Source organism: Chelonoidis abingdonii, chromosome 6 (genome assembly GCF_003597395.2).
Source record: "Chelonoidis abingdonii isolate Lonesome George chromosome 6, CheloAbing_2.0, whole genome shotgun sequence".
NCBI lineage: Eukaryota > Metazoa > Chordata > Testudines > Testudinidae > Chelonoidis > Chelonoidis abingdonii.
This window is the reverse complement of record NC_133774.1, coordinates 109,700,255-109,714,475: the sequence shown is the minus strand read 5'-3', so window position 1 is coordinate 109,714,475 and position 14,221 is coordinate 109,700,255. Positions and strand designations below refer to the sequence as shown.

Sequence of the window (14,221 nt, the reverse complement as noted above, 5' to 3'; positions counted from 1 at the left end):
ATCTCAGAGGTGTTAAATCATCTTAGATAACAACTTAAGTTAAAATCGATGATGAAAGCTCATATGAAACAAAAGGTTTTCATACCTGTTGGCTAGAGTGTGATTCAGACATCAACTCTGCATTATCAGCTTGTGGGACTTCTGTCTTCCTGGAGGAGATCACATTTATCTTTGTCTGCCCTTGGTTAATTATTGACTTGTTAGCCTTGTTTGCATTAGCTGATGAGGTGTCAGCCTCTACTCTGAGAGAGACCAATCCATGATACTTGATTTTTAAAGTAACCAAAAAAAAAAAAAAAAAGAGTGGATCATCATTCATAAGCCACTTCAAAATTCTCCTCACAAAAATGGAAAGGAATTTTGAAACACAAGTTATTGTCAAGGGGAGGAGACCCCCAAAGAAAAAGACAAAGAGAATGAGAAAGTGCAGTCGGTATTAACTAATCAAATTATTAAAGCTGTTGTACATGCAGCTAAGGTAAGACACAATAAGGAAAGAATCATAGAAGAAGCCACACCATAATATTCTTACTTTAAAAGTTACATTGGTTCCATTTCTTAACACAGATGAAGGATGAACCTGAAAAGGCCAGACAGTGAAATGAGTTTGACGTATCTACACAATATACAGGTAGCTATCTGAAGCTTTTCATGAATGTCTCATGGGGTGGCTGGTGGTGGATAATCTAGGTTAGCAAACACTATACTTTTTATTCTTGGTTTTAATTTTTTCCCCCTACAATGGAGGTGGACAACATCTGAAAGTGGGCAATTAAACTGAGACCATGTTCTATGTTACAGGGACTACAATAGCATAGTTATGGCACTGTAGCTATGCCGGCATAACTGCATAGCGTAGGCAGCCTACATCAATAGAAAAGGTTTTTCTGTCACGTAGAACTCCGTCTCCCTGAGAAACATTAGCTAGGTCAACTGAAACATTCTTCCATCCACCAAGCTGTGTCTACACTGAGAGCTACATTGGCACAGCTACAGTGCTAAGGGGTGTGGATTTTTCACACCTCCAAGTGCCATAGCTGTGTTGACTTACATTTTACATGTAGACCAGGCCTGACACACACAGGTGTGCTCAAGGTCCATTTACATAACCAGTTAAAGATCACAGTCATGTCCCAATCAAATCGGTGTACATGAAATTTGTCTAATGAGGTGTCTACACTGTTTTTTCCAATTTAGATAAATTTTATTTCCTTGTTTATTTTCAGGATGAGGTGCTTAGCTCCTGTAAATTGACCTAGTTCCATTAATTTTAATAGAGCTCTGCTGATTTACCCCAGCTGAGAATCTACCCCCATCGGAATCTTTTTTTGGTTTGTTGTTTGATATACATTTCCTTCCTTAACTCCATTTGTCTTTCACACACAGACAGATCCTCAGTGACAAGGCTTTCAGAAGATACAGTATATTCTTAAAAAGCTCTTAAGTCTGGATCCACTGAATGCACAGAGATTTTCTAGTTACTGTAAATTCAGGTAAGATCACTACTTTAAATCTATATTATCATCTCATCACCATATAATAGATCTGCCTTACTATTTTGCCATTTCTGATGGCTCTAAGCCTCATCCTTGAGAGATTCACCAAGTTGAATTCCTGTAACACATCCCCTCTCTGCACCATTATCTCTTTGGAAGAGGACAGAGGGATTCCTTCCAAGTGAACAGTGCCAGGGTTGAAGGGTGATGAGGAGCCTGAGGAAACTGGAAGCAATGTGCCTGTCCCCCATAAGTTGTGCTTGTTTTGGCCAGAGGAGTGGAAAGAGCTGCATTGACCTGAAAGCATACAAAATGGCAGATGGTCAGTTCATTTTACATGAGCAGATAGCTGGTCACATTGACTAGGGCACTGAAACAGCTTGTCATTAAAAGTTGGATGATTTTTCATCTGATGTTGCAGATTTGCTATTTATTCACTAGTCCTCATTTCTCCCATTTGTTTACGGAGAGGAAAAGAGCATTCATTGATAGTATTGTCTGTGAGTAATAAATGTATAAATACTTTAGCACAAGTAAATAAAATCAACTCCCTGAAAATCAAATGCACTAAGAGGTACCTCTTGAAGGTACACATTTGGTCCACAGATTTTCAGGTATAATGAACAATTTTGGTAATATTTAGACCCTAATGATTTTCTCTCATCCCAAACAAAATTTTGCTGCTCTGTAAATGAGCACATATATGCTGTAGCACCCTCTTCTGACCCTCACATGGTTCTGCAGCAGCTGGCCTCAGTTTCCCTTCACCCAGGAGATGATCAATAAGTTCAACAACGCCATCACACACACCAGTGCCCCTACCATATGCTCAAACATAGTCTCTTTTGTCCCAGTCTCACATAGAGACTGGGACAAAACCTGCTTTCCTGAAGGTTTGTCTATTTTGAAGCTCCAAATATAGTATCTCAGGTGTTCCACTGGGCACCACCCCTCCTTTATGAGACCTATCTATTCCCTTTCACGGTTCCTCTCCTCTTCAACTTCCCCAGGTAACACAACTCCTCAGCCCTCCCTAGCTGCTGCTTATAATTTTTCCCTTTGGAGTCCTCTGAATTACTGAGCTCCTCTTCTTGGACCTGTGCTCTGTGAATCCTCAGGCCACACCTTCAGAAGGCTTCCCCAGCTGCTTCCCTCAGGAGTCCTATCAGGAGCTCAGCACCACCTCAAACAGCTCCCCAGTTACTCTTCTTTGTCTCCAGCTGCAATCCCCAGCTGTTTGATTATTTCTCACACAAAGATCTCTCCCTCTCCTGTCCATTCTTCTCTTCCTTATAAAGCCCAGGTATCTTTCCTATCACTGAACCAGCAGCAGGCAGTTGGTCCCAGGTGCCTTCCTTTTCATGTTTTGACATGGTCTTATTTTCCTATCAAACCAGTTTTACGCTGATGAATCTCTGACTTCAGCTGAGTAATTTGGATTTACATCAGTGTTACCAGTAGGGTGACCAGATAGCAAGTGTGAAAAATTGGAATGCTTATTGCGGGGGGGGGGGGGGGGGGAAGGAGAGGGCATAATTGCCTATATAAGACAAAGCCCCTAATATTGGGACATCTGGTCACCCTAGTTACTAAACAGAAAATCAGACCCTGAACCTTTAAAAATGACCTTTGCAAAACTAACCAAAATTCATTTTCATAATCGATGAGTAATGCTGTTCTGCTAGGCAACTAGAGAGAAGAATATTCTTCAATCTTCAAAGAATTTAGCTGTCTAGATAATTATTTGTATTTTCCTCAGCTGTTTCCACATTAAAATACTCCACACTTAATCACTGAAAAATACTACAGTATTGTAGAACAAGTGGTCAAACCAGTAGGATACTACAGAATTTATTTTAAGGGCTGGGTTCAGTTGTTAGATTTTTTTCTGACATCTTTCCCAAAGGAGTGCAACAACTATTATACAATCATCAGAAAAATATTTTAATGGACCTTCTAAATAAATTCCTTTGAAAATAATGAAGAATGATGAAATCTAACACACTTGTTCTTAGCAAAGGTTTTTTCTTTTGTACTTGTTGCTTTCTTTATGCTGTGTTTCCTAAGAGGAAGAATACAGTTATGTGAGAGAATAAACGGGTCTGCAACTGTCAATCCTGTTTTCTTTTTTTTTAAAAATTAAGCATTTTGATTTGAAGATAAGTGTTGTTGAAAGTAAGTAGCTACTCAGCCAAGATTGCTCCAGATTTTAAAGATGATGATCAAAAGAGAATACCTCCTTTTGAGTCCAGAATTTTCACTATAGCTTTTGTCCTGGTGCCAAGAATTGCATTCACAGGGGAGTTCAGAACTACTTCAAAGACCTCATCATCTTCCTCTAATCCGTCATAGGTAATTGCTATATTCCACATCTTAGCTGACATTCCTACCAGAAGTAAACATTTTAATTACTCTTTAATTGCTATTTCAATCAATCTGGGTGTCAAAAAAAATATTAATTAACATGTCTACAGCTAGAATAGAATAGCTTGTGTATGGTATTGTGCTCATACCAACTGACTGGACTCCTGCTGTTCTCCCAAATAACACTAAAAGACCAAATTTGTTCCTGGACAATGATGATTCAGTTCATGTGCATACACTGTAATAAAAAGCTGCCTTAGACTTGGGAAATGATGGCTACAATACATAGATTTAGGGGTTCAGTTGCAATTTTAAAGATCAATGTGATGTATTCTTTTTATCTCAGAATCTTAATTCTAGAGATGCTACAATTATTTAAATTTGCATAACCAATCAAAAATGACACTGTCTTTTAGTACTGTACTTCAAAAGCCAGATTCTGTTCTCTGTTACAAATTTAGAGTAATTCACTGGCTTTAATTGAGTTATTTCAGATTTACACCAGTGAAAATGAGAACAGATTCTAGTTCTAATGTAAAGGGTTATTCTGGTTATTAGTTGAAAGACCAATAAATAATCATATGTTAAATGGCAATGTGTCATATTTATATATATATAATATATATATATATGTGTGTGTGTGAGTGTATGTATACACACACACACACACACACATATATTTACACACACAACAAAAGGCTTTAGAGGTGAATGCAAAGGTCTTCTTTTAAACAATTCCATTCAGAAAAGTTGAATTTCAATTGGTCAGACCCAGATCCAAGAATGGGCATTATTGTTATACAAGCCTCTTGGATTAGTACTATTTTTGTGTACAAAACTGACTAACAGAGTTAAGATGGATGTTCCGTATGCATGGAGTAAGATACATAAATGCAATATTAATTTTTATGCTGCCTCTGTTGGCCTCCCATTTGTTTTGATCTCCATTTCCTAGTTACCTTTCAGTTGCATCTCCAATCTGAGATTATTGGCTCTTAACCAAAGCACACTGAAATCAATGTAAAGACTCCCATTGACTTCAATCAGCTTGGATTGGCTCCTATGCCACCATTAACTTTAATTTGTAATTTATTACTTTTATTTAATGAGTCCATCACAGTGGTCTGTGAGCACTTTTTTAAAATACATATCAAATTAGTTCACCAATGTTAACTAATTAGACCTCTCCCCACAAATTAAAAATAAACCCAAACACCAGCATCCTCTCAAGATGAAGCCTGAGAAAATAAATTACTTTACACTATGCCCTGAACATCAACAGATTTGAGGCTTCTGCCAGTGTAAACCTAGACAAAGGACTTTCAAGAGGGACAATCTGCCTGTGGGAAGGGGAATAAGCCAGCATGGAAAGCATATGTAGGGAGTTCATGCAGTACAACAAGTGAGGGGTGCTGGCTGGAAAAGAGGGGTAGGATATGCTAAATCAGCATATCCCATAGCCTGCCTCCACCTGCAGACCTCTTATGGAATACCACTCAAACTAAAAGAGCCTCCACCTCTGGTGGGAACCCCAGAGGAGGACAACAACAGTAAAGTGACCTGTCCTACCTCAGGGTGAATCAATGTACACTTCCCTGCCCCAAGTTCAGAGCATCTGTTTCCCAGAGTAGCTGGACAATGGAGGGGAGCATATCCCAGTTAAGGGCTCTGCATTGAAAATACTCTGCTCACAACCTCTAGATATTTTAATCTAAAGAATGGTAGCTTGAGTGCATCAACTGATCTTAGGCATTTGGTGAGGGAGAGGTGGTCTCCTAGGTAGTTAGGACCCAAAGCATTTAGGGTGCTTGTTTGTTTTTTTATACCAGTCTCAACATCCTGTATTGCATCTTTTAATTTAAAATAAAAAGTCTAACGACAAGGTCTTTGGTTCTGCACTGTTATCCAAAGTAGAAAACATCCACTCTTCTGCCAAAACTGCCACAGAGGGAGTGCCCTTCATGCAATTTTTTTATCTGATCAGACTCTGTTTCTGCTATTCCATCCGTCTATTCCTGCCTCTGTGCTGAATACTCCTGTCAGCTATTGGGAAGAATCAGTGATTTCAGAGGTGTGCTAGGAAAATGAACAATTCTCCCACCTATTGTGTTTACTGCTTTATGGCCATCGAGCCTCCCTAATCTGTCTCTAAAGACCAGAAGTTACTTGTGCTTCCCCATTACGCCAAAGCTGAAACACTTCTAGCTATTTTTAATTTGACGATTAGTCTTTTAACTGTCACAAATTTTCCTATGTGATAGCCAGGCAAATACTGCAGTCCTATGGCATCTCGGTAGCCAAAACACTGCTTGCATTGCCTTTTTTCATAACAAAAGCTGAGATTCCAACTGAGAGATTCCCCACTGCAGACTCCACATGGCTGGGTTGGAATTCGCTTATCACTTCCCCCTTATCGTCTGTTTTTCCAGATGCAGATAAGTGCTTGGACTATTTTCCCCATGAAACAAGTGCTGTTTGTTTGAGATTGCCACAGACGATATTTCTCATTTCTTTTATAACTATGGTGATGTTTTGTAATTGAAATCTTACTCCTGGCACCACTGGCATAATCTCCATGGGCATTTCAAGCTGCTGTCTGAACTCTGTGGGCCACATTTCCAAAAGTCAAGTCCTAGATTATGTCTAAAAAATATGCACAGGCACAGTTAGTGCTGACAATTTGGGCCTGCATCTGCAAAGGAGGAAATTTTGAAAGCAAATGGGTTCTCTTGCCTAGTTATTCTTTGTATGTGAAAAAACAGGTTTTTAAATGGGCTTTGGAGCTGTGCTTCGGCTCCGCTCCAGCTCCAGGCAAAAACCTGCAGCTCCACTGCTCCAGAGCTGCTCTGCGCTCCAGCTCTGGGCTCTGCTCCAAAGCTCTGTTTATAGAGGCACAGCACTGAACTCAGCCGCGGCAAAGGTGGTTTAGGGTGACTTTAAGCCTCTTTGCACCTTCCCTATCTGGGGCTGCTTCACAGCTTTGGCACCTATCTAAATTACAGCAGCTTCTCTGGGCTGCCCTACGAGCCGCACCACTGCCTGGAATCCCTACATTAGGGTTTTCTAGGGGGACCTTATGGCTGCCTTCTGCAATTCCTTGCCAGGGGAATCCTCCCCAACCTGGATCCAGGGCTTTTAGGAGCTCCTTTACACTGCTATGGCCATTTTACCTGGCATAAAAGGGTCAGAGCAAGGATGAGAATCTCAACCTGTCTCATAAAGATTTTGGTCACACAGGAATTCTGTGGGAAAGGCAGGAACTGAATCCAGATGTCCTGAAATGCATTCTAGTTTCTTAACCACAAGACTATCCTTCTTTTCACTATCCAGTTAGCCATGCTTCATACCTGAATTGGCACTGAAGCGTAGCTTTTACCATTCTACTATATATGACTCCATTACATTCACTACTGTAGTGTTAGCTCAGATCCTGGCTTAACTAGAGAAGGGCCTCAAGCTGCAAAATTCAAATCTGGATCTGGACCCAAACTTCAGACATGTTCGTATCTGGGATTTTGGTTTAGCCTCATCTGAAATCTTAATTTGTTATTAACTATACTTTTATGGGGAATAAATCACTGCATATAATTTTATACAATGTTCTCTCAGCAGTAATGCAGTACCATGTGAAACCAAATTTACATAGTCTCCCCAGCTACATGAGCAGCTTGATAAAGTCAAGAAGATACACTTTGTGTTTGGATCTATGGTGAGAAGTTAATTTCCAGTCATGGTGAAAGTTCAGGACATTTATCATCTCAGTAGGAAAGTGCACCACAGGGAAGCTGTATGAAGTGCATCACAAAATTCAAATGCCAAGTCAAAAATGTGTAGATGATAGTACTCATATAGCAACACTTCTTCCATTTCTGTTATTCATTAAACTAACATCCTGTACTTCTGCAAAGGATAGCAGATAAGCACCTATCTTGTTAAAAAGAGCATAGTGAAAATTACATCATCTCACATCAGAAAATAAATATTGTCTGTGCCATTTGGAATTCTCTTCTAGGAGCCACATTAGAAGCAACTGTAGGGAGTCCTGTCCCCCCACAATTTAGTATTCAGACACAAATGATAAAAATGTGAAAGCCCTCAACAAAGCTTCCATTATGCTTGGCAGTAATTGCCACATTTGTTGGTGGTCTCAGTAGAAAGGCCAAGAAATGATAGGAGATGGAGACTGAGCAGTCCATTGAGTAGTTTGCATTTAGGGTGGGGAAGATTGCACTCCAATGACCCTGCTTTACTTTTTCAACTGATGAGTTAAAACCGTGGCTCTCAACCAGGGTTCCGGGGCACCCTGTGGGGGCCACGAGCAGGTTTCAGGGGGTCCGCCAAACTGGGCTGATATTAGACTTGCTGAAGCCCAGAGCAGAAATCTGAAGCCCCACTGCCTGGGGCTGAGCCCAGGATCCCGAAGCCCACCACTCAGGGCTGAAGCCAAAGCCTGAGAAACTTAGCTTCGTGGTGCTCCCTGTGGCATGGGGCCCTGGGCAACTGCCCTGCTTGCTACCTCCTAACGCTGGCCCAGGCTTCTGTATGCAAAAAAACAGTTGTGGCACAGGTGGGCCATGGAGTTTTTATAGCTTGATGAGGAAGCCTCAGAAAGGAAAAAGTTGAGAACTTGAGAAAAGTTGCGTTAAAAGACTTTGCTCTCCAATATAATACCTTTCACAATTAATTAATTCAGTGTAAAATTAAAACTGATATACCACCGCGTACCTGGATCAAACTGAATGAGCTTAGAGGGAGTCACAGTAAAATCCTTTCCCAATGTAGCAGTCACTTCAATAACCTAAGAAGAAATTAAACAGAAAGTACCAAACAATGGAGAAGCTCGATCTTTCCAAATCTTTTTAGCCTATTTAACCAGATCAATGCATTCTAGTGAATGCTGCAACCTTCTATGGATATTCATCACTATATTCTATCTATGAGGTCTCAAAAGCATACACAGTATTGTACAGTACACTGTGACACTTGAGTGAGAAAAGAAATAGGAAGAAAAATAAATCTTGCCAGTTTAAACAGGAGAAAAAAAAACCTAATTCCAACCTCGCCTTTGGGTTAAAAGTCATAATATAAAAGCTTATTGTGCATCTTGTCCTTTCACTTCTCAAATCACTACATAAATAGCATCATTTAGCATTTTTATTCAGCGAAATCTGGGGCCATAGTTATAGGTGGCATCTACAGGCAGATATAATAGCTCTCTGAAACTGTACACTGTACAGTTGGCCTGGGTGATTGGAACTGGGGTTAGCCTAGTCAGAGTAAAAGCATCCCCACAGCCTTTCTGCATTACTGTGTTCTCACTGTTTCTGGACTCACCCGTGTGTGTGTAGGCGGGAGTATATCCCATAGTTCTGTGCACTCATATGCTCTGGGATTCTTTCCTGGTCAATTGGGTCAATTGCAGGAGAATTTGTCTGTCCCTTGAGGGAATTGTGGGAAGGGCATTTGAGGATTATCAGATGTTGAGAGATCTTACCGCCACTCGTATCCTCACTGCAAAGTTGGTGGTTCCAGCCCAAGATAAAACACTGCTCGGGCTTTAAACCACACCTCTGGCTCTGCAAGCAAGCATGAGTTCAAAGTGCAAATAAGCACATGCTTGAGGATTGTTCATGTGGATGATAGGGGGTGTGAGGCAAAAATACGGGAAGGAGCACAGGCTAAGGTATGGATATACCCAAACAGTGCATTGTTACATTACAACATCAGCATTACTCTGTGCCAGTATCCAGCCCTTCACATCGGGGCCTTGTGCTCCCATTTCTACTGAGAGTAGAAATAGTTTGTGTGCAGGGCAATCCATGGGCACCATTGCCTCGTCAGGGTGGGCATGTACATATACACGCAGAAGCATAGGGAATCATGGCTCTCCATGACTTTTCAGGAGAGATAGAATTTGGGAGGCCAATTTCCATCGTATATTCTTACTTCTGGGCTTGATTTATCTGGCCTACAAGTGCCATATGCTCAGTACCAACCAGAATATGACCCTTAGAGTGTAAACCAGCAGTTCTCAACCTGCGGGCCGCATATGGCCCAGTTAGCACATAGCTGCAGCCCATGAGCATACAGGTCTGGGATGGGGTGTTAGACGGGGGACACTGGTTCTCAATCTGCGTCCCAGGTAACACTTTGTGGGCTGCATGTGCGGCCCACAATGATAAATAGGTTGAGAATCACTGGTGTAAACAATTCTATGCATGATAAAGGGAAAAACAGCCTAAGATACACCATTTTGGATCCAAAATTACCCCCACTGAAATCAATGGCAAAATTTCCATTGTCCTCAGCGAGGATGGGATCAGACTCTATGTTTTCAGTTAGAGCTATTTACTGCCATCAGTCTACAACTCCTGATCTAGCTGTGTTATAAGCTGCTGAACAAAAACATGCTATCCTAGCCAGAAAAACTGTATTAGCACTCTACTAGCAAGAACAGGGTCTTGACAAACACAGCTTGAACCATATGGCCTTTATGCTGATATAGCACACGATTACTTGTGTACCAACACAATCAAACAGCTCATGTATTTATAAGAAGGAAAGCAACTGCCTCAGACCATTATTCACTTCCAACCCGAACTTTATTTTTTAACCTCACCTTCACTGCAATAAAGGCAGAGTCTGTGGAGTGCCCCGATCTGGTGATTTTCAAAGACAACATTCCCACATTCTCACACACCATGTACTCAGCCTGTTGCATTTCAATTTGAGACCACCTCAGTTCCAGACTGTAGGGGGGAGAAAAGAAAATCTGTGTGAAAAACTCTTTTGCAGTCCACAGGGATCCCTCCTGCTGACTGCTGACTACGGCTTTGGTACAGGTGACATTCCTCTCTTGATTGTTGATTCAGTGAATACACACACAGTGTTTCTGTTTTCAGATCAGTGGGTTTGTCTGTGAGATTGTGTTAATTAGAGATAGGAGAAACAGTTAAATAAATTAAGAATTCCAACTGAGTCTTCACCTACCCACTGAACCAAATGTGAACATCTTCTCAGGGCCACTGAAGTCAGTACAAGTTTCGTCATGAACTTCAATGGGGCCATGATCTGATCCTAAGAGCTGTTTGGCTAAGCCAGACTTTCTCTCCTGCTTAATTTCAAATAAGGCAACTGTTTCTTCCCTCCATTGAATTTTCTTTTACTGTGACTCTCCAGTATTCTCCCTGCATCATCACCTCTTCCTTCTTACAGCTGTGCCTGGATCCAGCCCCCTTACCCACTCAGCATGCCCCACTCCTCCCACAGGCAACTCTGGCTGCCTTTCCAACCAGCCCCCACAAATTGCTGAATTCAAATCTTGTCTAAAATGCCCCATAGAATTTCTTAGGAGGGAATTGGGCTGGACTTGTAAAGTCACAAGCTGGGAATGGTTGTGGAGAAAAACATGGGATGAACCCTCTTGAAGGGTTGAGCTTAAAGAAGGGCGTGAATGAAGAGTCAGAGATGAAATGAGAGAATGCCTCAGGTATGCCACTTATGAATCATTATCTAGAAAGCTTCCAAACTTTTGGATGACCATCTCTAGTGCTATTGGATGTTAAACACATACACACACACACAGCCTTGGGCACTAATGGGAAAACAACCCCCTTCTGAATCAATTTGTAAAGTCTGTAATGTACAGACTGTCTATAATATCAGGTGTAATGTTAACGTGGGGTCTGCTGGAAATGGTTTCACATCAGAGGCTTAAAGGATAAAAATTGATATTATACATGTATGCCTTGAAGAAGAGCAATGAGGTATTTGCATATTTCTGTGGAGCACTGGGACCCCGAGGATGCATTCGTGAGTGCTTTGAAACCCCAATGTCAATCATCCATCATTCCTGCACTGAGCTCCTCTTTGGCAATTTTTTTACACCTTACTGCATCTGATGTGATTTCCTGAGTATTGTCCTTGTCTCGGGGCTTTTCTACATGAGGAAACTGTCTGGCGTAACCATAGCACAAATACTATTCCAATATAGCTATTCTGAAATAACTCCCCCATGAGAACACTCAGTTCCAAAATAAAGATGATTTTATTCACCCAATTAATCCTGAATAAAATCACTTTTATTTCAGAACTCATTGTCAATACAAGGGAGTTATTTTGGAATAACTAAATTATACCAGACCAAATATAGCAGAATAGATATTGCTATTCTGGAAACTATGCCAGGAAACTCCCCCAACATAAAGAAGGCCCAAGGTACATGCTAAGAGTCATATGACAGGGACCTTTAATTTTTCACATGTTGTAAAGCACACTGTATAGCACTAGGAATAAAAGTAGTCACCCTCAGCCTATCCATATTTCAGAAAATGTTCAAAGTCTGATCCTGTAGTAATTCAGCATCATTCAAATAAATGTTTGTGCTTTTATTGAAATGATATGCACTTTCAAGTCACCACAGTTTTTTGAGTGTTACACATTCAAATAAACTCAACTCCACCATTTGAATGCAATGTTAAATTTCGAGTTTTTCATTAAAAAACCAACACCCTGTATCCCGGCCATACTCCGGTCCAGTTAATTACTATACATTCTACCTCTCTAAAATTCCCCCTGAATTCTCAGTGTTAGAAGCTGTTATTCTTCAGCTTCCTTCCTAAAAAGATGTGTTGCATTGGTACTGACATACAACAGCACCCAGGTTCCACCCCAGCGTTGGCTGCATCAAAATGGTGGTGAGTGCCCTTTATATACATAGTGAAAAAAATGTGTACAATGATTATTCATCTTTGAGCTTGTATAGTGCTATAACAAAGTGCCTAGGTTAGCCATACTCATATGAGGTTGACTATAGAGACATCTATTGACATAGTCTGGTACTGCATTAACTTTAACCCCAACTATCGATGCCTTTTCTCACTACTCCATGGTGAAGCAGTGTTCAGATAGTTCTTGTGAAACCAACCACCTCTCTTTTCCCTTCTTTTTTAATTCCACGGGGTCTGGTTTGTACACCAAGTGTAGCACATGTAGGATAGTCCTGGCCATCTTTCTTGCTCACTTCAAATTAAACAAGTTGGCTGAACACTCGGTTGAATTTTCAGAAATAAAATAGAAACATTTCTAGCCACATAGAATTTTGCTTATTTGCTGAATTAACTAAAAGTGTGAATGAAAACTAAATAAATTAAATTGCATTAAACCCCTGTATGGACATTCTCATTCAGAATTAAAGTGGTCTTGATTCCGGTTAGCTTAATTTACTTCCAAAGTGATATTGTCTCCTTCATTAGTTATTGTTAGAAGAGAACATTTTAGCTGAAATGAAGGAAACAAATGAACTGATTCCCCAGTATCATATCAACTAATACACACACACACTGGATTCATCGGTTTATCCCAGGCTAAGGTGAAACTTCAGTGGGTGCCTGTTAAAATGTTGGGAAGAAGAGGGTCCCTGTATTTTCTCCCCTCAATCTACCCAAGAAAAATATAGCCCACAGAGTTTTTATTACTTGATGTTTTCTATTTATTGCTTTGGAAAGGCCATTGCTCTCAACAAAGGCCTAGGGTGACCTCCAGCTGCAAGAGCATGTATGTGAAGCTGACAACCTGGTCCAAGGCAGTATTTGAACTCTAAGTTTATGGGCCTCATTCTCATTTACATTAAAGTCCTTTTCTACCTCTCTGAAAGGGCAATGTAAAGGGGAAAATAAGAGTGTGTGCATGCATGCCCATGGTCATGTACTGTGAGAAATGTGGCATTTAACTGAAAACTGTTCCTTTGTATTTCTTCAATCTAAAAGGACATAAGAACATGACAACATAAGAACGGCCATACTGGGTCAGACCAAAGGTCCATCTAGCCCAGTATCCCGTCTACCGACAGTGGCCAAAGCCAGATGCCCCAGAGCGAGTGAACCCAACAGCCAATGATCCAGTGATCTCTCTCCTGCCATCCATCAGCATTCTCTGACAGAGGCTATGGACACCCTTCCTTACCCATCCTGGCTAATATTCATTAATGGACTTAACCTACATGAATTTATCCAGTTCTCTTTTAAACCCTGTTATAGTCCTAGCCTTCACAACCTCCTCAGGCAAAGAGTTCCACAGGTTGACTGTGCGCTGTGTGAAGAAGAACTTCCTTTTATTTGTTTTAAACCTGCTGCCAATTAATTTTATTTGGTGATTGGGTTATGAGTAGGGCTGTCAAGTGATTAAAAATTTAATCGTGATTAATCACACTTTTAAACAATAATAGAATACCATTTATTTAAATATTTTTGATGTTTTCTACATTTTCTAATGTACTGATTTCAATTACAACACAGAACACAAAGTGTACAGTGCTCACTTTATATTTATTTTTATTACAAATATTGGCACTGTAAAAAACA

At 40.5% G+C, this 14,221-nt stretch overlaps 1 protein-coding gene across 1 annotated transcript in view; it reads right to left on the bottom strand.

Moving 5' to 3' along the window:
• The window catches only part of FREM1 (FRAS1 related extracellular matrix 1), a 117,010-nt gene that overhangs the window by 16,011 nt on the left and 86,778 nt on the right, over window positions 1-14,221 (bottom strand). The window contains exons 28-32 of the mRNA XM_032776043.2: window positions 10,480-10,609; window positions 8,586-8,658; window positions 3,733-3,882; window positions 1,555-1,793; window positions 86-265 (exon numbers count right to left, since the gene is read on the bottom strand). Coding sequence (XP_032631934.1) covers window positions 86-265; window positions 1,555-1,793; window positions 3,733-3,882; window positions 8,586-8,658; window positions 10,480-10,609 — 772 coding nt within the window. The remainder of the gene's footprint in view (window positions 1-85; window positions 266-1,554; window positions 1,794-3,732; window positions 3,883-8,585; window positions 8,659-10,479; window positions 10,610-14,221) is intronic.